Source organism: Melanostigma gelatinosum (genome assembly GCF_949748355.1).
Source record: "Melanostigma gelatinosum genome assembly, chromosome: 11".
In the NCBI taxonomy this organism is placed as follows: Eukaryota; Metazoa; Chordata; class Actinopteri; order Perciformes; family Zoarcidae; genus Melanostigma; species Melanostigma gelatinosum.
In genome coordinates this window covers 16,401,559-16,429,096 of record NC_136644.1, presented here as the reverse complement: position 1 = coordinate 16,429,096, position 27,538 = coordinate 16,401,559, and the positions used below count along the sequence as shown (strand labels likewise).

Sequence of the window (27,538 nt, the reverse complement as noted above, 5' to 3'; positions counted from 1 at the left end):
AGCTGTACGGCATTAAATCAGAGAAAGCAAGAATGTCCATACAAGATAAGTGCACAAGTCTAGAAGAAGAACGGGTGCGTGTGTGTGTGTGTGTGTATGCATGTGTGTGTACAATTTCTAATATTTACATCTGGGCTTTGGACATGCAGTACAGGCTGCGTTATCTCTCTTCTTACCTAATGAGGAAGGTTTGTATTTCTTAGAATAAAGCGCTGGTTTAAATCTTAAGGCACCATTATGGTAACCTGACCTGCATTGCTCATATATTCACACACAACATGCACATAACTCTTTACATTCTCAACTGTATATACTGTATAAATATATGTGTGGGTATATGCATGTGCCATCCTGAATAATTCATGACTGACCTCCACCAGCTTGTTAGCATGTTCACGGAACACCTGGGCGTACTCCTTGACCTCCTTCTCATTTCCACTCTTAGCCGCTTCAATGAGCACCAACAGAGGGACGTTGGTCTCCAGGAAAGAGTCTGAGATGTGGTCCATCACTGCCTTTCTCAACTAGAATACAGAAGGAGAAAGGTGGGGAAGAGGTCACACAATTAAGATTATTGCAGACAACTTCCCTGTATCACATTTGGAAATGATCAAATGAATCATTAGCTTTGTGATGAATATGATGGAGTCACATAATGGGGTGAAAGGACAGAAGAAGGGAGAGCGAACCAGAGCAGCAGAACTCTCAACAGACAGGAGTGTAAATTGCTTGTAAGGCGTCATTTTTCTCATAACGCCTTTTACTGGGGCAGAGTTTGCGACTTATATCTTTGTTTATGGAATCGTTTTGAACCAAACTGGCAGGGGGACTAGCTGTTTTATAAGACAGTAAATGGACCCTGATGGCCCTCACTGGGATATCCGATGAGATGCCAGAGGGAACAGTATAGTAAGCAGAACAAACAAGTCCTTTATCTTACACAAAGAAGGAGTTAGTCATATGAGACCAGTACTAAGACAGACAGGAATAAACTATAGGGACAAAAGGTGCAATCCCGCAAATGTATCATCGCCATTCATTTGTTATGAGACGACTTAGAGTCTGAAATCTTCCATCATTAATGAATTTGTTCCAATTCTCTTCACTACAAAAAGGCTGTGTTACTTTACTTCAGTTACACAATCAAGGTCTATACAAACTAAAGAAAGGATGAATTGTATGCACACCACACACAAATCTCTTACGGCCAGCTCAGTTATCACCTCTCCTGTTTAATGTTAATCAAACATGGATGACAGAAATTTGTTTGACTTTTCAAGCCATCTTCTATAATTAGATGCAAAGCAAACACTGTGACCATATTTCTGAATTAAAAATGCTTCAGCAGAAAGGGAGATGGTAGAGAATGCTAATAGTTGTGACTGACAAGGGACAATTAATGTAACGAACACAGAATTCATATGCAAGTCTGTCAATTGCACTTAAATAACCTGTGGCAATTACAAACGTAATTGCCAGTTCACAGAGTTGAGGAGAACAACAGGGAATTCTTTCCTTTCTAAGGGCAGATAATCCATCACTATTGCCTCTGGAAAGAGAATAGATTTGGCCAGTCTAGTGGACATGACAGGTCTGCAACTGATGTAAACAACTTGAAGCCCACACTCTCAGTAAGCACTCCTGTATCCATAACTCTATAATCCTGGATCACCAATGTGATGAGATATGTACTGAGATTCAATGCAAGACCAAAACGTCAGGCTTTTCTCAGAGACTGCTACATTTGACATTTTTCGAATTGTGAATATTGCATATTTGTCACAGAGAACAGACATTGCGTCAGTGCAAGTGAGTAACCTTGTTATCCTGTCACCTGGTGGGAAGGGCTGGGAATCAGAGAAGATACAAATCTTGCATTGCCACAACTATCTCCACACTATGTTAGTGCTGTTGCAGCACTGGGTAAAGGTGTGAAAGAACACACTCTCATTTTGCGGAGGGTGGAAACAAGATCTGGGTTGTTTGCAGGCCTTAACTGTGGTTACTTCACCAATGCAGTAAATAAAGTAACGGAGTGGAATGGAAGGGATGTTGTTGAGCTGCATTTTGCGTGTGGAAAATGTATTACCATCAAATAACCCCGTAAGGCCCATGGTGATGGAGACTTTGACTATAGTATGTATGCCGAATCAAAAAGTTGACCAGAGGCAAGAAGAGAAAGTACGAGAATACAGTGGCCAATGGAAGGCTTATCCTATCAGGCCGCATACATTTAAACAGTAAAGGATAGCATTCATATTCATAATTAATTGATAGAAAGTGTCAGACTCATACTACATCATACTTAGGATAAAGATGCAGTTGACATTTGAAAGTGAAAAGAGTCATACAATTATCTCCTCTTTGTTCAATGTTTCCTGATATTTTTTCGGTTTCGCATCGGTTTTTAAAGGGCAAGGCAAGTTTATTTGTAGAGTTGGGCTGCAGATTATCTCTTTGTCAGTCATGAATTGGATTGCATCCAATAACTGGAAGCCTAGTCAACCACATCATTTTTTGTTTGAGTGTGAAGTTTAAAATATTTTTAAAAAACTCGATTTTTGAACTTCTACAGGGTAGAAGTTGGTGTTGTTGTTTCTAAGGAGACATCACTAGTAGATGGCACATACAAGGGCTTATATTATGCATAGGATGAGAAAAGAGTAGTAGGCCTCTGAATACTTATAGCCCAATAGTGAAACTGATTGGTTTGAGTGGTGAAATGATGCAGACGAGTGATTTCCCATGTCAGAGTCTCTCCTGCACCATCAGCATTCTAATGCTCACACACCACTCCCACAGAAATCCATCTTCAATCTTTCAGATATCACCTCCCTCCATGCTCCACCCCACCGTCTCTTTTCTAACACTCCCTCAGCATTTCACGAACACTTAAAGGAAATAGACCTGGAATTCCAACAGATAGCGAAGGCTCTGCTCATTATACTTTAGTGGGGCAGCTATTTGTCTCCCCAGTCACACAGTGCCACAATGGATTCAAGCTCCGAAAGAATCAGGTTTTTTGTTTTACGTAACAATATTCAAGAGGTTTTCTTTAGGATTGCTATAGTATAGATGTTCGTATTGTATCTTGGGATTAATATGTTGCCATACATTTTATTTTTACAAAAATGTCAATTTGTGGAAAGCTCTTTCTGGCTTCAACGTGCCAATGCCCACGTGCATTAATTGAGGTCCATGAGATGCTGTTCAAAATCACTTTTTCTCAAGTCAATCCTGAAGTTTCATGCATGGGGTCCATAAAGAAATGACTTTCTGAGATTTGTGTTTGACTCTTGCCTCAACATAGCCCAAAGCACAACACCACCCAACACGTAAAATGAAGTGGCAGATCACTTGCAAGCCAGGCCTCTTCGCCCAACATGTGTGCCGAACCTTTCATGCTGTAGCTGAATGGGAGCAAACCCATGCAGAATCTTGCACAATCTTGTGGAGATATTCTCGATACACATATTAATGCCCATGGTTTTGCAATGACATGTTCCAACAATCAAATCGGGCTTTCATGTTCAGATGTCTGAATAATTAGTCTGCACACTTGTGCCATACGTTGGGATCAGGGATGTTACATTGCATCCTAAATGTTTAGCAGTATTGTAGAGGGATTTGAAATAACCTGGTATCAATTAGCCAATAGAAGGTAGGTTATTTGTGAGTGAATGAATGAATGAATGCATGATTGAATAAAGATGTAGTTGAGTTCCTTGTACATCTCTCCACTCTTGCCATCCAAAGAGGGGAAATAGCTAACATTAACAGCCACTACCACCTGATACTGAAGTGGCTAACAAGATGATGCATATGCATAACAACACTTGGCAGGCATATATATGTGTTGCTTACTGATAAGTGGGAGGACTGTGTGATCTTCACAGATGAGATTATCATTCATTTGACGCATTTGCTTTTTAATGGGGAGAACATTTTCATTTTGTGGGATTAGACACCTGCCCAGTCACAAAAACAGATGCACGAGGGAAACTGTCCCATCCCCCCCATTGTGAGGAATTTAAGTTTTAAAGCGCTCCTAATTATGGATATAATGTGATACAGTATATTTACTTGTAGGAGTCTGGTCATTTCATGCATTAAGTGTCTGTGAGAGGGGGTTTGAGGAATGTGCTGGAGCGGGGGTGGTGTGAAAGTGGCAGGGAGAGGTGTGAAGTTTAGGGCAATGTATCAAGGCCCAGGAGGGGCTTGTTGGACTTCAGCCAATCATTGAGCTGATCGATATGTAATGTGGGACTTTTCAGAGACGTTGGGGGAAAAAGGAGATGCGAATCCAGGAGAGATGCAGACCTTCTCCTGACCATGGGGCGGACACTGTCTGTCGTGTGGCCCGGACGGAGCCTCACTTTCATTTTATATATAAGTTTGTTTTGTTATTAATAGTGTGATTCAGTTTGTAACTGTTTGTATCTGTTTTTATGCTTCTTGGATAATAAATCCATTTGATTTTTACTTTAACCTGCTGTTGTGTTTTGGAGGCGATTGAGAGCACATGGCTGCAAGGGGGGGGGGGGGGGGGTCGATTTCTCCCTGTGTCCAGAAGTTATGGCCATAACACCATCCACTGTAACATCCCCTACGATCAGTGTATGACTCAAAAACAAATTCATAATATTAGGTTAAAAAGACTGCAATTATCATGAGTACACACATGCATTAAGACTGGACTTGTTTACAGTTCAATATAGTCTTAGCACATGTAAAGACTGGAAACCCTATGCTGGATTCCTGAATGTTTACAGTTGCACTTCTGTTTCACTTGTGATTCAGAGCACATAGTGGTGGGTACCTTGGGGTCAGCACAGGAAAGTTTCTTATTAAAATGTCAAGAGCAATCACAGCATGAACGGCGAGAGTCACGGCTGAGGGGAAACAGCCTGAGCAAATCAAAAATTAAGTAATAGCTCTCATATATGATATCTAGCATGGGAAGATGATTAGTAAGAGGAGAGTGGAGAAATTAAAGGGGGAAGAGGGAGTGACTGATCAACAGTCAAAGGACATTAGATAGCTCATCTCAGAGCCTCGAATGTGTCCTAAAAAAATGAAAAATGAAACACTGGCCAGAGGACTCCAGTTTTAGAGACAAGGAAGGGGTGAACAATTGTAATTTTACTCTGAAGTGTTTAAGGAGAACTAGCGCTGGCTGATTTTTGTTTTTAATAATGATGGGATTCCGATAATTTTATTGAAATATTTACTTTTCGAGTAGTACAAAATTGTAAGTAACCTCAGTAAGTAACTTATTGAACAATTCCACTGACCACAATCACATGTAAGAACATGGACTGACCAAATCAATGTTTGTGGTGGCAGGCAAAGCCCTGGCAGCCATGTTTACTCCAGGACATAAACCAGGGATTATCTGACTGTTTTAACACCATCAGAGGTAGCAGAGCATTCACTGGGTCGTGATATATCAATGAGACACTTCTCAACCTCCAGGGCTGCTTTATTCCTACTGAGAGACTAAGCCTTTAGGAAAGTGATTCCCAACCTTTTTTTCTGTCATGGAACACATCCTGAGTTAAAAGAAATCCCAGGAGGCCCCACTAACTGTTAACTACTGAATAATTATAAAACACTAGACGCATCTGGAACTGTTAATGTGTGTATCATTTAGTGGCTTTGTGAAGCTTGAGCTTGGCAAACCAAAATTAGCTGGGAATTGATGACAAAATCAAATGTGGTCATTGAATAAAATCTGGGGTTTTGCAAAATCTACCCATACAGACATAGTGTGTAGCAATATGAGAAAGCTGAGTCTGTGGTGATGCAGTTTTGGTTCAGCAAGCTGGGCCCCTTACCGGCCTCAATCGTTTCATTATAATGTCATTTGTGAGTATTGCCGAGTTTCTGATGAAGTTATGTCTGAACATGTATCAATGAATGATTTTTTGGATGCTTTAGCAGTATTTTACACTGTCAAAACAATCACCTTAAAATGTTTGTACAGCAAACTTGTGAGCAAACAGTTGCTTATTAACACAAGAAGTAGATCCAGAGCAACATTAGCATTCATTTGGAGTCATGTCTGGCTACCTGAGAATGTAAAGTCAATACTCACTCTACTTAGCTTATAGCTGTTTTTTGTTTCTAACAACTACTGAGGGAAAATAGCATACTCATTGTATGCAGCTAATCAGCTGTCTGCTGCATCTGGAATAGTTGCTGATGTGAGCGGTAAATTGAACCATAATAGCAAAGATCCCTAAACTATGAGCTGAGCGCTCCATGGAGCTGAAGGGAACTCCTGAAGGGAGTTTTAAGTCATATGAACTGAACAATTGTTAATATTTTGATGAAAGTTGCCTTGAGTCAAATTTCTTTGATATATCTATAATGTACATTTGTATTATTAGTCGAGCTATCAACATGTGCTTGCTCCAGAAATGGCTGTGTATTTTCCAGTGCCAGTGATAACAGGGGATTTGCTATAATATAGCTAATGACATTTGCAGTAACAGATCCAAAGGATTCACATATAAAAACGGTAAGTCTGAACAAACAGTTACAGCTGACAAGTTTCATGGCAGCTGTTTCTCCTTAACATGATAACCCTCAACAATTAAAAACAGCTGTACTAATCAACAAACTAATGGCAGCAATGAAAATGCTTTCAACATCCCAAAGCAGAAAGAGCGGGAGAGAAGGAAAGAAAAACAATTGTGAGGCAGTTTTGCTGTAGGGAATCCTGCAATCAGCCATCAGTCAAAATACAGCCCAGAGAGATGACTTGACAGATGCATTCATTACAGACAGGATGAACACATGGCTCATCTCCAACCACTTTGTAGGGTTGGTTAGCTTGTGAATGCTAATTAAAGCAAGGAAAGACATTTACATCTTCAGAATGATGCTGTTTTTTGTATTTGTAATTTTTTTCTGCTGTCAAGTACAATTCTCAAGGTGTTCTTTTTGGTTGCACTTGCACTGTTAACTGCAGTCACAAAAATAATATCTGCACATACCTGTGCCGCTATTCGACTTTCAGGATAGTCTGATTACAGATGCACAAGCTGCAATACATAAGAGGCAGCTCCTCTGAAGTGAAATAAGGATCCTACTTTTGCATGAAGTAAGCAGGGCCTTATAACATTCATTTAGACGCGATGACCAATCTCACTGTGTGATAATGCTTAAAGAGTGGATAATGCTTATAAACAGACTAAAGCAAGGGAGAAGGCACAATCTGGTTTGATTCCAGGAACAGATGTAGGATTAGTTACAAAAGAAAACATGATTTTGCTTATCTCAAAGAGGCAAATTATTATTGCTGTTTTTGTGATGAAACAGGGAAGTAAATGCATAAAGTATTTCAGAAAACATTCCTGATATTGTAATGTACAATCTGAACTACTGTATACAAATTGACACGAACATGAACAGCTTCAAATTTGGATTGCAAATGTTTAAGCTTGGGTTGGAGGGCGACATTTCTGAGCTACAGAATCCTACGTTAGCTTGCCTTGACATTTTATTCCTGTGATCTGTTCGGACACCTCATCTGGCAAGTCAAGTTCCTTATGAGAAAACAAGGTCAAAGCTCATTTGATCTTCGATTGAACTTTAGTTGAGAATTGAATTTGCTTGAAGCCATGTGGAAACAATGACAAGGCATTATAACCCCAGTTCTATGGGCGCCTGAGCTTTGTCTGTAGTGGGGCTTCATGGGCTCAACCAGTCATCTCGGCACACTGACAAATGGTTATGTTAATGCTTAACAAACGAGGGTAAGAATACTTCACACTGTGCAGTTCGGGGGCTCTTCACCAGCATGTGAGTCGTTTAAGGACAACAGGTCAGGGTAATATGAATTTTGTCAGGATTAGTGTTTGTGCAAGATTGATTTGAGTAAATACTGTAGATTCAAGGTGTAGGACTTTAGGATTATAAAGTTAAAATGTTGGCCTTTAATGCCTGCACTAGTCAGCGCGACACTGTACCAAACATATAGATAAATATGTTTGAGTTAAACGTTGATATTAAAGTATGACATAGCACAAATCGACCACCAGACAAGACAGTCAGTATTGAGCAAGTCTGCAAAACCCTAGATTATCCCCCCCCTCCTCTCTTTCTTCTCTTTCTAGTTTTCTGCACATGGTGATAGGAAGATCATGGTAATTGAAAATAAACCTAGATTAAGGTGAAATTAGGCAAGATTGGAAAAGGCAACAGTTCTGTGACTGTAGGTGAACTCCTGCATGAAAGCCGAAGTCACTCAATTTCCATTCACCTCCCGGACCTCTATACCAACACCACTTCTACTGTGCTGAGTCACATCAATTACAGTACGAATTGAAATGGCACTCAAGCTATGCATGCATGAATCCATGAAAGCAATAGATTAACTTTACTATCACTAAATAAACATCAGTTAATCAGAAGTTTTAAACACTTCATCATTTATTAAAATTCAAAAATTCAAGAAGCCAAAGAAGTTGGCTGCTGGTTACTGTGAACGACAATTATATATATATGATAGTTATATAAAGTTCAAAAATCTCTTGCCTTGGAAATCAGCAAAGGAAATGTTACTCTTCAGTTGATTAGCATCCTGCAATTGAGGTGAGTGCTCTGTTCTGAAGTTACTTGGTGTCACTACAATTTAGCTGCTGGTTTCATTTACTGACACAGTCCTACGCTGTTTATATCTGACCATGACATTTGAAAAATGATGCTATAACAGGTATATATTTATATATAACAGGCTTCTTCTGTTACTTTTGGCGTGCCAGAAGTATCAGATTTAGGTTCCTAATTGCTTTCCAAATGTTCTCTCTTGTACATTACTCACAAAGACGATGTCTATTTTCTTTGTAATGAAGAAGACATCCAGCTGTATGCACGCATAGCACTGGGTGACACTGGTAGGATGTAGCTGTAAGGTGCTGTAAAGTTGTATGTGATGCCTGTAGATCAAAGTGTTTTACAATGCCTTACAGCCCATTGGTGTCTAGACGGGGGTTTAGACAATTGTGGGTTGTTTTCATACAATCACACAATACAGCAGTGGTCATTGCAGACACACGTGCAGAGATCTGCACTTTACTGAGTGCACCTCTGAATTTATTAGTAGATGATCACTGCCGCCATTATTACCACATCCTGGACCAGAGGCTCATTGTGAGAGAAGCCCCACTGCCGCAGGCTCCAGATGTACAGCAGGAAAGCAGAGGGTCACCTGCTGCTGAAAGGCTGGTAGGGCTTAAGGGGCGCTGACTCATGCCTGGGCCACACTGCCTGCTTCAATACTATGTGTGCATCATGGAACTTCTTGCTTCTTGCTTTTCATTTTTTATTATCATACTATATTTATCCCGTTAAGGGGGAAATTTGTCTCTGCATTTGACACATCCCTGTATCAGGGAGCAGTGGGCTGCCCATAACAGGCGCCCATGTTGAAAGGTTAGAGCAGTCACTGCTTGTGTAAGCAGCGCCGCTCAGGTGTGACACGGCTGCATGTTGGCTGTGTGCCAGCTGCGTGTCAACTGCGTGAGATTCAAGGTCTCAGCATTTGTTTAACGCATGCTGCTTGGGTCACAGTGGAAATAGACACTATATTGACATCATAACGAACAATTCTTTTTATTTCCTATTATTATTTGCAGGACAGTGACTTGCATGGTTCCATAAATGTATCGAAGACCAAGTTTGGGTATTATTATTATTATTATTTACAAATGGGCACACTCATCTTAACTTGTTTCTATGCACACTACATATTAATTACATTTATAATAAAATAAAATAAAACATTCTCACTATTATGTAAGGTAAACACTGGGTCGAAATAATGTCTGGCAGCAGCAGCAGGGCTGCGAGATTGTGAGAGAGATTGTGAGAGATTCAGCAGTTCAGTGAGGCAGCCATCACGCGCTGCTAACGCAAGACAAACCAGAGCTTTTTGTCTTGATGTAATGTTGGCAAGTGAACAAAAGAGAGAGAGTTTAGTTTTAGGCAGACAGTGTAGATGTTTGTAGATGCATGGTCAAGCCTTTAAGGAGCCTGGGGGTCTGATCCTCTTGTCAGGAATTACAAATGAAGAAACAACCATGTAATTGTGGATGGAGGCAGGACATAATGTAATCATGAGTCATAATGTTGGTTCAACATTTGCTTGCACAATCTTCAGTTATCTTCAGTTTGAATGGAAAATCTACTTGACATGCTGGTAATCAAACATTCATTTACTATTTGTATGTATGCATGATTATGCTCCCCCTGCATTGTCTCCATGGTGCTAAAATTTACATTTATAACTAAAACACAATGGGGGTGGGAACGGCATGCTTGACATCGACTGCATTTTCCCTGGATAAAAGACAGCGTAGCATGTCTTGTAAACACAACGGCGTGAAAGAAAAAACAATGCTGCATTTCTCTGGTGGTGTTGTCACAAGGCTTGTTCGGTCTCACCTGCTCCCATTTCACAAACACTGTCACTTGTGCTTGTCTGCTTGAATATTTGATCCCTCCTTCCTTTTCACGATGGAGACGGTGAAGACTGAAATGCTCAACCACACAATAGTGCTCCTCCCCTGAAGGAAGGTCTTGTGTCTCTACACGGCGCCACTGCCTTGCTAAACTCATAATTACAGTATCACAGCTCTATTTAATGTCTGCATGTGTGCCCTCCCATCTAAACTCAAAGCTCAAATAGAACGCCCATTCTGTCAAGTCAAACACTGAGTCAATAGAACATCCTGTCAGAGTGAGTACCGCCTGCCAGCCTGTCAGGCTCCACCACCAAATGCCCAAAGGGGAGGGTGAGGCACAGTGTAGCTTCCCATCTGGAATGATCGTTGGTCTTAAGAGGTCAGAGAGGACACAACCGCAGCTACTACAGGTAGTTGCTAATGAGTGCCTCTCTAGAAAAAATAACAAATCTACACTGTATTACACGAAAGCGTGGTTTGGGAGTGAAACTGCATTCAGGGACCACAAGTGATGTCCTGATGGTTTATGAATGGGTTTGCTTTTTTTCTGGGGCAAGATGCCTACTCAAATACGACTAAAAGATGTGTGCCACATGTCATGAGAATATGAGTTTGAATTAATTGGAATTGAAAGAGTTGTTCAGAAGCATGCTTGACTGATTGTATTACATCAACACACTCATGTTTGCTCATTAACTGTCTTTTTTTCAAGCATGCTTTCGTCATTTTGTTTCCCATAACCTGCAACATCCAACAAGTGAAAGCCATATTAAACTTGTCCTCGGTGACAATGAAAAATAAATCGATGTTGCTTTTGAGCTCATATAACAGCATGAATCATCTACTTATTCATCCCCATTGGAGAGTCATTTAGAAGGTAATTTCACTGAAGCTTCCTGATGCAACACTTCTGAGTTTGAGAGTCAAAAGCGGAGCAGGGATCAATATCACTGAATCCCTGATATACATTTGATTGTTCACTCACATTTTTGCACAGATTACTTAGTTCACCATGACTAGCTTCCTACAAATAAAAAGGAAGCTTGTAATACAGTTCAAAGTGTATGTAAAAAGGCAAAAGCAGTTTAAGCAGTGTTCTTTTACGTGGTCTTACTGGATATTAACAATTCAAATGGATGTCTCCCAGCTAAAATGTTGTGATTATGAGTCTTAGTACTGTTACTGTCTATTTGGGGATTGTATGATGTCTTAATGTTTGCCTTTCCCTTGCATGCTCTGAAGGAATTTCTTGCAGTAGTCATATGTGTTTGCCTGTTTGTTAACCCTACTGGTGACCAGTCCAGAAACACTTCAAGCACAGTCCCACTAAACTCCTGTGACCCTGCATATGAATTAGAATATCAAGCTTGGGCAGCAGTGAGGCTCGGTCGAGTACATGCTGTGGTCCTGTGTGTAAATGTTGCATTGATATCTGTCTACAGTATGTAAACTGATTGTGACATTGTGATCAGTGACTCTGAGGTCATTCAAGAATACATTTGGTGATATGCTATTTTGTTGCTATTGTTAAATGACAAATATATTGTCTTGTAATTATTGTGCAAAAAAACACATCAGTCAGTGATAATATTTCACTGCAGGACATGTTTCCTAAATAAGATGAAAGTGGGCACTGTAGCTTTTATTTGATACTTTCCTCCTGCTCCAAATATCCATTGGAGCACAGGATCAGCCGCTGAAAATAGTCCCCAACAACAGTACTTACTCCTGTTTGAGAAACATTCTAACATATATATATATGTATATAGTTAAATAGCTGAGTCAAATACAGTGTTGAGGGATGGACAAAAACACAGTTGGTTTTGGTCTTTACATAACATTTGATAACATAAAAAAAAGAATATTGAATGGAATACCATCTTAAAGGGACTTCATTTCAGATAAGGTAGATACAGTGTTTCAAAGGGAGATTAAGATGTAAGCTGAAACATGCACTCACCTGTCTGCGCAGGTCCCTGGTCTTTTTGGTCATCTTATCAATGGCTGAGTTCAACGGGTCACCTTTCTCTTTCCTGCCAGTCTGCAAAAGGAAACAGAAATACCACGTTAGCACAGTTATAGTACATGCAATTGCAATCTTATCTTGGTGCCCAACATTGCACCACATACTCCAGAGTGCATTCTCTTGTTGAAGTGAAGATGAAATACACTTTGTCACAGAACATGAGTGTACATGACAAGTGTTCCGCAATTAGACCAGAGTCAGTGACAACATGACTCAAACTGTTTGCTATGTTACCTAGCAACTAGCCTTTCTGACAAGTATCAATTTAGTTGCTGCCAATTCCCCAGTGTGCAGCACTTCCTGTCATTGCCAACTCCTACTGGTGACTTTAGGAGGGTCGACTACCATATGCTTCACCTGACACACACAGAGTCACCAACTGCTTTCCATCACCTGACAGGGGGGAGTTCCAATGGAGGAGCAGCACGGAGCTTCATGCTTTTCCAGATTCCCCATCTCTCCCTTTACCACTCATCGCATCTAACCAGTAGGAGTCACTAACGCCAATACTAGGACAGGATCTCATACTGTCTTTCATACAGAAATATAGCCAATCGTGGTCGAGGAAGAGGCTTCACTTTCCACTATGCCACCTGGGTGCCCCATTTACACTTACAAGCTCTACTGTTTTTACTCAAAAAACCATGGGGAAGAACGGAGTGATTTATTCTGCTCAAATTATTACATTTCCACTTTTACCATCTAAATTGGGACGGCAGCTTGCCCTGGAGGTTAGAAAGATGCTGTCAGTGTTTTGGACTGAACGATTTCTGCTCCAGGACCCATATAAATGATCTGCTACTCTGATCCCTCTCGAGACATGTGTGTCTCCGGCAGTGGATAGTTGTGCAGTACTGAAAGTACTGTATATGAATAAAGGCTGATTTAACAAGATACATCAAAAGTTCTGTCACAAATTTACGAAACAGATATTTGCAAAACACGAAACAAGTTGACATGGCGTGATGACAGTTGTTTGCTCATTCCTATGCTAAAACACAAAATGTTAAAATCACGTATTTAGTTTGTGTTTTGTGGGGATCAAACCCTTTAATAACATATAGTAGTTATAAAAAGTTAAAGCAAAATGAATGGACAACAGGGATAGTAGAACTGAGAATTGTGACACAGCTAAAGACTACAGTATATGTGAGAAGTGAAGAATGTGCGACATTTACTGTTATGTCGACACACTCTCACTCCAAACTCGTCAACAACTGATGCTTGGTCAGTGGCCTTAAGCTTCAGACTATGACACTCTAGAAGCTCCTCTAGCGTCAGCGTTGGACGTGGCATAGACAACATGTCAGTTTCCAGTTGTTACATGCATAGCAAAATAAACTTCCGTCTTCACAAGTATTTAGGTTTAGACAAACAAAACCACTTAGTAAGGTTGAGGAAAAGAGCGTGGTTGATGTTAACTTGACTGACTAACGATTCATTTGACTGGGGAGTGAAAAAATGAGTCACGTGACGAGAGACTTGGTGTCTCATGTGAGGAACAACACTAACGACTGTCGTCAGAAATTGTCAATGTTTACCTTTCGCACAGGACATGGACAGCATTCTCCTGGACAAAGGTCCTGTGTTTGATTGACCCGCCCGTCCAGTGTGGACTATCTCACTCTATACTGTCAGTTGCTCTGATTAACTAATAATGACATGGGTGGGTTAACATTGGAGTTCATTTTTACTTATTTAATCTTTATTTAAATCAGGCTAATTGAGATTAAACTATTTTTTTTCCACGAAACAAAATTCACAAGAACACAATTAGTAAAACAGACGGAATGCAATTATAAAAAAAGGAATAAAAAATATTTAAGAGAATCATAAAAAGCATCAGATAATGAAGCTTTAAAATCTCCAAGGGGAATGTAAGACTGTAGTTTGAGGGCAGTTTTCAGTTCATTTAATTTAAAAAGTGCATAGTACCTGAAACCAGTTCTGCCAACATTAGTGCGTACATGAAGGATAGCCAAGGGGCACTGACCAATCATCAGTATTTGACGAGTTGGGAGAGCTGGCTTTGCTGATAAACTCTCCCTCAGGTCCTCTTAATCAGCTGCTGCATTGAGTCAAGTACCACCACAGTTAAAGGTCTATAAACAATAATTCATGTGTGTCACCTTTTATATTGACAACTGACGAATGCAAAGGTGTAGCTCATCTACCCTTTGAAACCTTAGCTCTGTATTAATATAAAATGTATCCTTTTTAAAAAAAGAGGTCGTTTCTTGATCATTTGACAATCAAATATGCTAATTCAATTATTTTAAAGGATGTTGTGGCTTTTTCCAGAGAAACAAAAATGAGTAGCAGGATGATCAACAGATTGTAAGACACAGTGATCTTCTGTCACAGCATTGGCAGCATACAAATGTAGTTGTGTCGTAGCCAGGCAACCATCTGACCGTTCTGCCCAGCATAACATGAATGCGACACGACCAAAATGCTCATCAGCGTTTGCAAAAAAACCCCACAAAACTGGAGACATGTATTCTCATTCATCCATGCCTGTTGAATCCTCAAATGAGGATTTGTATGAGACAAACTGACCACAGTGCAACAGGGCTTCACGTAGAGGGGCTCTTTAGTTGTTATCCTGTTTAATGACAGACACAATGTGGTTGCTTATCTCTGTGCTGCTGCACTATTGTCCTGCCCTCTTGATCATTGAGTGGAACAGAGTGCCTCATATCTATGAGTCACAAAGAACTAAATGAGACCCCATCAAATCCCAAAGCCCACTTCATCGCTAACTCAACCTTAAGGTTAACACTGATTGTCACTTTCAATGCCTTGGTCACTATCAGCTTGTAACATTATTGTTTCAACATTAGTGCTCCTATAACATGGTGATATTGACGACCTGAGCTCCTTCTTTTAAGGTTCTATTTGGCTCAGGACGTAGGCTAAGTGAGGTCCAAACCCACTTACTCTTCTTTTGTCTTACACATTCAAGGAGACGCCAACTTGAGGACAAACGGCCGCAAATCTTTTCGCATTATCCAAATTTTTGATTTGTCACGCTCCAAGTTGAGCATGCGTTACACTGTGGGTACATGCTGTGGGGAAATCACATGCGTGAAAGGTCACTGATGTGAAAGTGCAGCTCAATGAAAAGAGCCCGTGGCCATAAAAACAGACATAATTTCCTTTACTGGCTAATGTATTGCAGGCTTGCCCTTGGCCAAGGCTCATATAGCACAAGTTGTCTTTCATAAGGATGTTAAACATTAGGAATGAGTCATTTGTCTCCTCACTCATACTACAGTTAGTCAACCCCTATTCTAATAGCAATCACATAATGCAGTCGTTTTTTGTGGAGCAATGCACCAAACTGAAAGGAAGAAAACTGTTTATCATCATGTGAACAATATGTTTGATACTCAATCCCATATTCAACAAAGGAACACCTCACCTGACACTAACCCGACTACTGTGTACATGTGGTTTCATTACATTTGCAAGTTGTATTCTGAAACATACACACAATGTATTGTTGATTTACAGGGTGAGGGGAGCAAATGAGGATAGCATTCAGTTGCCCTTCATTATGTGCCACAAAATCATACCAGCACATGCACAGAAAAGCTATTCAATGCCAAAGCAGAGAACGAGATAACATTCGTCATTGTGCTGCTTAACGAGCCTAATGTGTCATTAAAGCACGAGAGGGACGCATAGGATTAAAGATGCTCTCCGCCAAATCTAAAAAAGGGGCTTAGCTTGAACATTTTTGAGGACAAGAGTATTCACATGATTGTATGTATAAACATGAACCTTAATTCAACTGAGAGAACGAGGAAATGGCCACGCTGTCAATGACACAAACAACTCCTTTCGTTGTTCAAGTCAAGTCAATTTATTCATCTAGCAAATTTAAAAAAAACGGGAGTTCTCCCAAAGTGCTTTCCATTTGAGGTATACATAATTAAAGAAGTAAAAGGTGCATAAACAGCAATAATACATAATGTAATACAATACAACAATAATAGAGAGATGGAGTATTCATATCATGGATAGACACACTCCTAAACTAAACTGGTGTTTTTTTTATTTTCTGGATTAGAAATCCCTGCCGTTTAATTTCTCAAAACTCTTAAATCTTTAATCTGAGTTAAGAAGATTAAAACGGCACAGTGGTTTCAGTCTGAAGGGAAACCTGTTGTTTGTTAGCACTGATTGAAAACAGAGCTGTATTTCATGTATGACCTAGAGCTCTTTGTGTAATGCTGTATCTTTACATTACAGTCATTTAGCAAACGCTTTTATCCAAAGCGACTTACAATTCAGAGTCTCTCACATTTCTACACCATAGGCACAACTACGGGAGCAATTTATTTTGGGGGGTGGGGGGGGGGGTTAAGTGTCTTGCTCAAGGACACATCGACACGCAACTAGCAGAGCCGGAGATTGAACCGCCGACCCTCTGATTGAAAGACGGCCCTGCTATCCACTTAGCCACAGTCGCCCCTTTAAGATCTTTAAGATCAAAGCAGTGCTTTTGACAGTTACAGTATGTCAAGGATGCAACTATTACTAAAAATACACTTCCCTTATACTGTAAATACTCGTCTGGTTTGATATGTCGAAACTCCTTCAAAACACAATGAATAATGTATTGCTCATTTTAAGTTTACTGCAAAACATACAACACTCAATTAAAAACACTACGCATGAATCCCCCATCACAAATGGTATGTACACGGAAGTCCACAATGAATCATAAGTTAGTCAATGTGTCCTATTCAGGCCGGATCGGTCAAGACTGAGGTCTTTGATTTGTAAGTGAGTGTAAGTGAGTGCATGAAAGGTTGTGAGAGAGACAAAGTGAGTCACATTATTGTATTTATGTGTCGATGGTGTTTATCTGGGGAACGATTTGACTTTCCTCCAGTCCCATCTGTGCCCTGTATGTGCGAGCAATTCAGCTCTCAAATTCACAGCCGTTAAAAGCTTGACAACACAGTGGGCTGCTGATTCAATTGTCTACCATACAGAAATGTTGATTGCTTAGCTTTTGACTGCCACATAATGGATGTGCATGTTATTTTTTTTTTGCGGGTAAACACAAGTCCCTGTGGTGTTTTGCAGACAATGTTCCCAACGGTCCCCATCCACTATTTTCTACCCCCTAGTGTGCACTCATTCACTCGCAGTTGGGCAGAGGAAAATAGAGGAGTTTGCCTGAAAATATGCATCTAGCGTATGGGGTAATGGAGGCAGTAGCAGTGGAGTTATTCATGCCCACTCAGAACTCAGTTGGTGGACAGTGCATGCTGGTGGAACTGCTGAGGGCCTGAGTGTGCTCGCTCTCTCAGGCCCTCCCAAAGTAAGTTGTGTAATTCAGTGGTGCACTGCAGCACAATTTGCTTCACTGCATTTCTGACCCTGTAATGGTGGAATAAGACATACAGTAGTGTCCGTGCAAGCTGAATAATGCTCAGACAATTGCAGCACTTGGTTTCAGGTTTGTTGGTTTTCCATTTTAATTTAGATTGTAAAATAAGAGCTGGGGCTCAAATCCTCACATCCGGAAAGCAATTAATAAATCAAATGCTTTGAAAAAAAAAATGAAAAAAGTCCAGTATCTATGGCTGTCAGAAGACTGGGAAATCCTGTCCAATCATTTTACTCCTCTTAATTGCAAAGATTGGATAACTTGGGGGAGTGGCTTCTGATGGAGGCCTCAATGATGGGCCGTCAGTCTTGTCAACTTGATGAATTTCTGGCTTTATTTAGTGACTAAATTAAACAACAGCAGTTTAGTGTTACTGGATATTGTGATTGGAAAAGAGTTGGCAACACTGGGCTGTGTTTTTCAGTTGGATGTTTTCAAAATCTTCCCTCCTCTCAGTAGTTTCTCCAATGTTGCCGACCCCAGAATTAAGTATTATTTCAATGACATTGAATAAAGAGGTGTATCATGCATTTGTAGTTCAATATTTTTTTAGCACTGCTAGGTAACAATTAGGGGTGGGGGAAAAATGTATACAGCATAGTATCGCGATATTATAGCGTGGCGATATATCGATACATGGACGCCAAGTATCGATTTTTTATTTTATAATCTATAAAAAAATATATATATATATATTTTTTTATTTTTAGAAAAATCAAATCGATTGCTTTTTCAGTCCACTAGATGGTGCGGAGTTATTTTCTGGTGAGGTCAGCAAAGGTCCGGGGTCAGCGTGATTGGTAGGAAGTTGGTCAAAACAAAGAGACATCTGGCCTCACAACGGGGTTAAATCTGCCAACAGTAGCGGCTCATGGGGAGAGTGCAGCGCATAACTGTCTCTCTGCCCTCGACGTCCACGCATCGCAAGTTATACTGAGTTATATAACTCTAATATCCTACTTATAGAAGTCCACACGTTTGCATTTAGTTAAGTTGGACTATGTAGTGATACAAACTGTTCAGTTTGTCAGCTTCATGCAACATTTATGACATTGTTGGTCAGTCTGTCTGCTTGACAATCATATTCTGCTGCAATAAAAATGATTGAAGTGAGATGAACAGACTGAAAACTTTATCTTATTAGATGAAACATGTTGACACAGTTTTCCTTTGGGGACATCATTTGAAGTGGAAAAAAGTAATAAATCGCAATATATGTTATCACAATACTCAGAATATCGCAGTATCGTGAAAGTATCGCGATATATCACAGTATCGTGATGTATCGAAGTACCGTGATGATATCGTATCGTGACCCAAGTATCGCGATAATATCGTATCGCGAGATCTCTGGCGATTCCCACCCCTAGTAACAATACATTTTACCTTATGCTTCACTAATGTCCCTCCCTGGAAACTAATGCAATACAAATGACAATAGCAAGGAAACACTAAAACCGAAGGGGGGTGGGATTGGTCTGGTAATGCATATGCAATAACATGGCAAATCCGAGGAATGAATCAGAGGGAAGAACAATAAATGACAGGTGTGTGTGTGTGTGTGTGGGGGGGGGGATCTTTCAAGATCAATCTGTTAAATGACATCAATTAAATTATGCAAGAGGGAGAGGTGCAATTACTGTCCAATGCGGTTACATTGTCTGCAGCCAGCTTAATGGGGAAGGCACGCTGATAACGAGAGGGTGAGGAAGTGTTTGTGTATGTGTGAGCCCAGGGGTGGGAGTTGATAACAGTGGTAACATGTTGGTCGGGTTACCAGGAGATAATGGGAAGCTAGATCCTCATGAGGATAAGTTGTGCTCCTTATGCTGTAGTGCCATAGATGGGCCAATTTGACTTGTTCTCATTAAGTGGAACTTAAAGAGGTGCAGCGGTGGCTGTCAGCCAGTTTGATTACAGGATACTGAAAAGGAAAACACGCCACAATGCCTGTGGTGGATGAAATACTTTCAGATGAGTGGTTCAGATTATAATTGTTATTTTTTTGTTTTTCTAAATGAGATGACAGGGCAACATAGTACAGAAATAGCTGCCATATCATCATCTCATTATAGCCATTATAACCCCCTGGGAAGCTAATAGACATACAGTGCAGGCACAATGCAAGGCTGAAGCAAATCACAGCTCAGCAACATCATTTACAAAGCATGTGGGGATGCTTCTAAGTGTGCACATTGAAACAGGTTAGCTAGCTGAATATTGTGGAAAGACTAGAGGTAATTTAGTTTTTTCCTTTTATATACTATCTATAACCACTTAACTTGTGCAGGATTGGTGGGGGGGGGGGGGGGGGGGGTGGAGCCTATCCCAGCTCAAACTAGGTGTGCAGCCAGCCTGGACAGGTTGTGAGTTCATCAAAGGGCTAACACATGAAGACAGACAACCACTCACACTCACGCCTTAAGGCAACAATACTACTTCCTCACTTCATGAGGGAGAAATCACATAGACATAGGGAAAATGTGCAAACTGAGATACATTATTTATTTTAGCTTTTTAAATTTTATTTTTAACTGTGTTTTTTGGTTCTGTTGAGCAATACACACACACACACACACACACACACACACACAAAAAAAAGAGTTTATCATGTAAAAGGAAGACCACAAAACTAATCTAACAAGAATGTAGCAATGGTGCGGACATAGCTTGACCTGTATTTGTGATGTACTGGAGCAAAAGAACTGCAGATTTTGGATTGACCGGACACATTATTTTTACATCTTGCCTCCCAGGGCTATACGTGTTTGTTGTTGTCTCGTCGTGTGGAAAAAGTGAACAGATGATTTTCATACTGCTCATGTCTTCAAAGACATGCATGTAGGTCGGAACGCTATCCGACTTTCTTCTTTATTAATGAGGTCTAATGAAAGCGATAATGACCTAAGGCAGTGGCTCTCAATCCTTGTCCTTGGGACTCCGGGTACACCACATGTAACTCATTGTCCTTTATGTTTTACAAATTGTACACATCAGTTGCAATATTGAGGAGGGCACAAAGAATGCTTATCCAGCCTATTTCAAAGGAACAAAGTTGAAACACATTTTTCACAAGGATTCTAAGCATATTTTAAAATGCTTTTGAAAAGCAAACCATCTAGAATCAGGTCCACAATAATTTAACTGAACATACTCAGCAATAACTATTAAATGAGTATTTCATAATTCATTAGCAATGGTATTAAAGAGAAAAGAAAAGCTATGAATTATTACGTATTTATTGAAAGCATGCAGCATACATGCACATATATATATATATATATATATATATATATATATATATATATACTCTCAAATCTATTAAAATTCTGCAGCGGGAATAAGAGTATCCTGTGTGGAGCGTCAGGACAGCCTGCGCCCCCCTACCACCCCATGTGTGCTTATACGAGGGCTTTGTGACTCTTCTCCCCTCACATTGTTGCCCATAGTATCTATAACAGCGCTGTTTGAGCCTGGCAGTCTCCTGTAAGTTAGAGGAAATGCAGCCGAACACGGCGCTGCCCGAGGAGCCGGAGTGCCTTCTGGCACTAGGTCTCGTATGCTTAATGGCTGATGCCTTTTGCTTACTCCTCTCATTACACTGGCTCATGTTTAGACTGCGGGCCTGTCACTGGCTATTAGCATCTGTGGTCAAGCAGGCTGTGGATGAGCCAAAGCATCTGGCTTATCATCAAGCACATCGTAAGTACGAAATGAGGAGTTTGTTTAGGATGGAGTCAACACAAAATGAAGGAGTGTGCATGGATACAGGGTTAATTGAGATCGATGCAACACAATAACATCGGGGGTAATAGAAATTAGCATTACTGAACTGATTTGTATATACAGTATAGTAATTTAGCCAAAATGTTGTATCGGCTACTTGCATGCTGATAAGGCAAGATTGTTTCCATACATGCATATACTTGCATATAACCCTTTTTTTTTTAAATAACTTATTTGGGGATTTTTTGATTTGATTTAGATTTTTTGATTTAGATTATTTGAGATGACAGTAATGAATATGTATGATATATGCAGAGAGCAAATAGATGGCATGCAGCAAAGGTCCTGAGCCATAAAATAACTGGGTACATCGCCTTGGCCCGCATCTCAGACCCCAAAGAACATGGGGAAGCCCCTTTATTCTGCATATGTTAACATAACATTACCACTTTGGCTGGGGGTTGGAGCCAATCTAAAATACCCAATGGACCTTTTCTTTATCAAACATTTAGTGATGAAAACTGGATAAGATAGCTTCTTATACAACACTGAAAAGTACACATGTGAAGATCTATCTGGACATACAAAAAGAGAAAAGTGAGGGCAGAAAGAGGAAGCACGAGAAGAAACTGCAGCAGTGACAGAGGCCGTGGCAAGAATTGCTAAAAAATAAAAGAAACAAAGACCGACGTAAAGAAAAAGACTAGTTTCTTCTCACTGTGCCCTTTGTTTGATTGCCAGACATAATCACGTCATTTTCAAGAAGTATGATACTGGAATGATTGAATGAATTTGAGTAATGCTAAAGTTAGAATGCTAAATGTTCCTTGTTTAATTGAGTAATCTGCCATATTCTGAACCAGCTTTTTACATTTTCAGACAGAAGCTTCTCAGAAATTCAGACCTTATACAGCCTCAGAAAGAGGGAGGTTACAGACACCGTAAATACTTTATTATCCATCTCCCTTACTCAGAGACAGTGCAATGGCATCAGGAGGCTGTAAACTATCAACTCTGTATTTCAGTTTTTTATTGAAAAGTAAAGATATGTCAGTGACTGAAATACACTGTAGTACTGGAATATAACAAGGGTGTTTGAGGGCTCTGAAGTCCTCAAAACACTCAAACCATCCCTCAAAGATGTACACAATGTGTTAGATACTGAATTATTTCTGTATATAGCATCTAAAATTATATGGATACAGGTTGGTCTACTTGAAGAGACACTTTCCTGCTACACAATTAGTCTGAGATCCAAGTTATCAAAATAGTTAAAATGGTTTGAAAATACCAGCCCTGAACATACAATGTGGAATGTCTCAAAGGTAAGAAATTGTGTTCTGGTTAATTTACCGATCCTCACATGTTTCATGTGTTCCTGAAAAACCCAAATGTACGCAGTTACATGCAATGAGACGTCATGCAGTCATGCAGGGGTTTAAGAATGGAAGCCTGCAGAGATGGGGGAGCGTTAAATATGAAGTGTGTTAGGTTGTAAGCCAAGGTTTTTCGGTTTCAGGAGAATAGGAAAAGGAGTGAAGGGAAATGTCTGGTTATCAGACAGAAAGAGAGAGAGCAGGGGATGAAAAAAAAAGTCTAGTCCTGCAGAAGCAGTGTGGGGAGGTAGAGCAATGCTGCCTGCAGCCTCCCTGAACTGAATAGCAAGTAGTTTGTGAGGGAGGGACTGAAGCAAGGGCAGCAGGAGAGAAGAGTAGCGAGGGAGATGCTGAGAATAGGTTAGAGAGGGTGAGAAAATCAGAAAGTGGTGTGATATATGTGGGAGCAGAAATGTGTCGAAGAGAAAAAAAGAGTCAATGGGGTGAGAAGAAAGTTTGAGTATCATTGACGTACTTTTGTTTCACCGCAGAGCTGAAAAACGTCAAAGTATCACACACCCACTTGCCTACACATGCATACACAAACATGACTTGTCTGTTTTTTTGAGAAGAGCGAATCTTCAATACAAGTCAAATGCAACAGAACGGCGAGAGACTGAAACATGGACTGCTGTAGGTCAATCCAATTCAAGGACCTGCTCCTAATACCAGGAGACATAATCCCATTTCATCATCGTTTTCTCTTCCCTGCATTGCATCATTCCTGTAGTGGATCAGTCCAGACAATGACAAGTTTCGAATTATGGGATTTTCGTATGCGAGACAATGGACACAAAATAGACATTAATGTTGACTGTTAGGGTCGAAGCCTCAGGTACTTCACATTCCATGGGTGTCTGTGCAAAACCCCCTCAACTATGTATACCCTCATGATGTGTCAATCAATATCCTACATGTCACAAATACTGCTGTTCACCCCGATTATTGTGCATGCCATGTCAATACAGATGTGCTCAATGACAGCATAACAGTATTCACAATGTATGGCTACGTGCTACAAAAAAGAGGGAATGTGTAACACACAATTCAACTAAAATACCTCCACAAGCATTTATGCAGCATACAGCAGTGGGAGATAAGAGGCACATTTGGGCAACTCTATTATCACTTCTGTCTTTTTTTAATTTGTGGTGTGATGCACACTTTAATCAAAAATATGTCAAAGGTACATTTTATGCAAATGTCATGACGAGGACCTACATTGAAATAAACTTTCTGAGTGAATTCAAGCCAGAAATGTGAACGGTAAAAATGTGCGGAGGCAGAAAAACAGGGGAACAGACTGACTTGCTGTGTCTAGACATCATCTCCACTCACACTTGCCTCAAGCTCCATCATTTCTTACCTGATGGTCTCTTTCCACTCAACTGTCAAAACTACCCCTCGCTATGTGACCTCTTAACTATACAGCGGAGCACAGTATTACAGTAGCTCCAGAAACCTGACTGACAAGAAAACAAGTCTTTCAGATGATGACATTATTTTGGTACCGTTCCATCTGTCACACTGCTTCTCAAAAAGGAGATGTAATGTGGACGTGTGGGGAGATGTGGAAAACCGTGTTATCTAGACACTGACACAGTGGTTTAACTTGGTTCACCGCACAGGCACACAAAATTAACAGACTCAAATTAAACAAAACATATGACCAGCGCTGGCAGGCCTTTGCTCTAAATGTGAAGGTGGTAGTTGTCATTGATAGCGAGGGCCATAAAGAAGGATATGCATGGTGTCAAACTGGGATAATGATGACTCAAGCTGCTCTCCTGGGTGGGTTGCTGTGTGTAGGTAGCTGTAATCAGGGATTAGGGTGTTTTGGAAAAAGAAAAAAAATGCCCTCAAGTCTGACAGCAAAAAGTAGCCAGCATAGGATCAAATGAAAACATGTTCATGATAGCACGATAACAACAACATGCCGACCGCCTATTGCTGAGCCCACCGTAGAGACAGCCGCAGTGGACCCAAACAACACAGATATACTGTACGGTGCTAGACAACAGTCTCCTGCTGTAATGATCCAGGGGTGCACCAACTTCAAAGACTGCTGGAGCTGGCTGAACTGGTGAAATGATTATGTCTCCCACTACCCTTTCATGTGGGCTTTATCAGTCCAGCCACGCTGCAGCACAAGCCACTAACAGAGTTGTTGCTGCTATTAGTTACGAGGAATGAGGAACAGTAAAGCCACAGAATATCTGAACATGATGTAAGTGCAGTGCGTGAGGATGGATTAGGGGGATAGGACTGACTGTCATGGTGGGTGTTTGGGGATTGATGTCTTTTCAAAGGACATCTATTCTCCTCCTTAAGCAGACTTATACGATGTATTCCTACAATGGTCACTGCTGTTTGAGTCCAACCAATATTTTCACGGAATGACATGCAGACATCACCCTTGAAAGTATTGTCGTTTATCAAACCGTCTTGGAAAACAGCACAGATTCAAGCACTAGGAGAGCCATATGAACCTCTCTACGTCTGATTTATGGAACTGTGGTGCGGCATCTAAATGAGCACTGATTTGATCACAGACTGATGAATTGATTCAGCTGTGGAAACAAGGACATGCTGCATCAGTCCGTTATTTACATACCACGGACCCTAATTTATGTGTGTTTTTGGCAACCCTTTGCCTATTAAATGGGATGTCTGGTGCTACAGAATGTCCATAATACTGTATGGCAAAGAGGAAATAGCAAAAGATCTGCCATGATTACTGAGATTCAGCAGAGAGTTCCATCATCTGTTCTGCTCCATAAAGACATTTCAAGTGCTTCCATAAAGACTGAATAAATCTCCATATTTGAATAATGTGTTCAATGCAAAATATAATTGCTGTATATTACTAAATAATATATTTTAAGACCTATATGGCATAACATCTTCATGTGCAACAATAGGCCTGCAATACCTCTGTGAATGCCTTTGTAATGTTCATTTATTTTTGTTGAGTATTCTGTGTCTGTGTTCATAAGTGGCAATTGAGGGTGTTGTTTTGGATGACATTAATTGTAAAAGTGTCCACATCACTGCAAACATCTCCTGAATAAACATCTTTGAAATTAGTGTTCTCCAAGCAAAGGTGCGGGCGATGAGAAAAAAATGCAACTGATAACTACTGAGTGAAGAAGGAACATAAACAGGCAGTATGATTATGTATATCAAACATAAATGTACAGTATAATGAGGGCTTTTCTATTATGATAAATATAAAAGAGCCAAAAGGATATGCAAGTTAAAACTTTTTAATAAAAATTCAGTGAAGCGCTGGAAAACATTGGCCATGGTAATACCACTGTGTGCTGTGGCAATAACAGTTAGGTTTGTCCGGCAGCAGAATAGCAGGAACTTGTGGGGATCACAGCAGTTCAGTGATGGTTTGGGAATTTTTTCAAGGCGAGCATGACATAAAGTAGCAGCAGATTGAAATAATTCCTCTGATTTAAGGCTCTTTTTCTACATAACATTTTCCCATTGCACCAATCACAGTGTAGCGGTTCGGCAGTTTGTCATCCAGTTCATGACTTCGTCAACAAAAGGTGTTTTAAGTAGGCTCTAGATTTCTAGGTTTGAAATGACTGTGGAGAGAGTAAAATATGCAAAAAACGTTTCTAGGCAGTTAGACACTGAGCAAAATGCACACATATGCACAAAGACGGCAAGAGAGGAGGTGAGGCTGAGAATTTTTCTCTCGTCAGAGGAATTAGCTGCCATTGTCTGCTGCCAGAGACAGTACACTGCATTTTAATCAAGGGTGCAGTTTTAAATCCAGTGGGCTTATGATGTGATAACAATTGTGTGTTTTTTTCCCCCACTTCTGCTGTGCAGGGCTTGGGGGTGCGTCATCACACCACATTGCAGAGATCTGCCATACTTGGGTATCTAGCTATCGTTGCATTGTGCCAGATGTTTGTTATGGTATAACACTTATTTTGGTTGTAACTTCAGCCATAAAGAGCTAAACAAGGTGGTCAGTTTCATGTCATGGTTCGCAAATTTGATGCACTGAGGGACACTAAAAGGTGGCATTTTTTATGTATGTGTAATGTTGACTGTATAGGGAGTAAAACAAAATGTTTTTTTATAATTATATCAGCCTGAAAGCTAAATCCACCCTTATTTATTTCAGTTTTAGAAGTTATGTTCCTCCATCCTTTGTCACTTTGTGCATTCCACATTTTCAGCGAAAAATCTACAGCTAATGTAACCATAAACAGCGCTGGTGTCATTTGCTCCATATGCACAGTAGACAAACACCAGCTGCCAACAACTATGACACACTAGCCACTGAAATACCCAGAGGGCATTGCAGCGGGATGTAAATTCCAAAGCCCGATTCGAACTTGCCAGTAGAATAATCTGCATGACAGATGTAAACCAACTGGTACCATGTACATTTTTTTCTTTGTTTATTATGAATACTGTGATCTGTAAATGAAAAGCTCAAAAGACAAAACAATCCCCCTCCACTTATTTTGCACTGTGGCTCAGTGGCTGGAGTTAGGATGTC

At 40.3% G+C, this 27,538-nt stretch overlaps 1 protein-coding gene across 1 annotated transcript in view; it reads right to left on the bottom strand.

The window, feature by feature from the left end:
- ctnna2 (catenin (cadherin-associated protein), alpha 2) overlaps positions 1 to 27,538 on the bottom strand; it is a 270,824-nt gene that overhangs the window by 65,283 nt on the left and 178,003 nt on the right. The window contains exons 8-9 of the mRNA XM_079279218.1: positions 12,433 to 12,513; positions 372 to 524 (exon numbers count right to left, since the gene is read on the bottom strand). Coding sequence (XP_079135344.1) covers positions 372 to 524; positions 12,433 to 12,513 — 234 coding nt within the window. The remainder of the gene's footprint in view (positions 1 to 371; positions 525 to 12,432; positions 12,514 to 27,538) is intronic.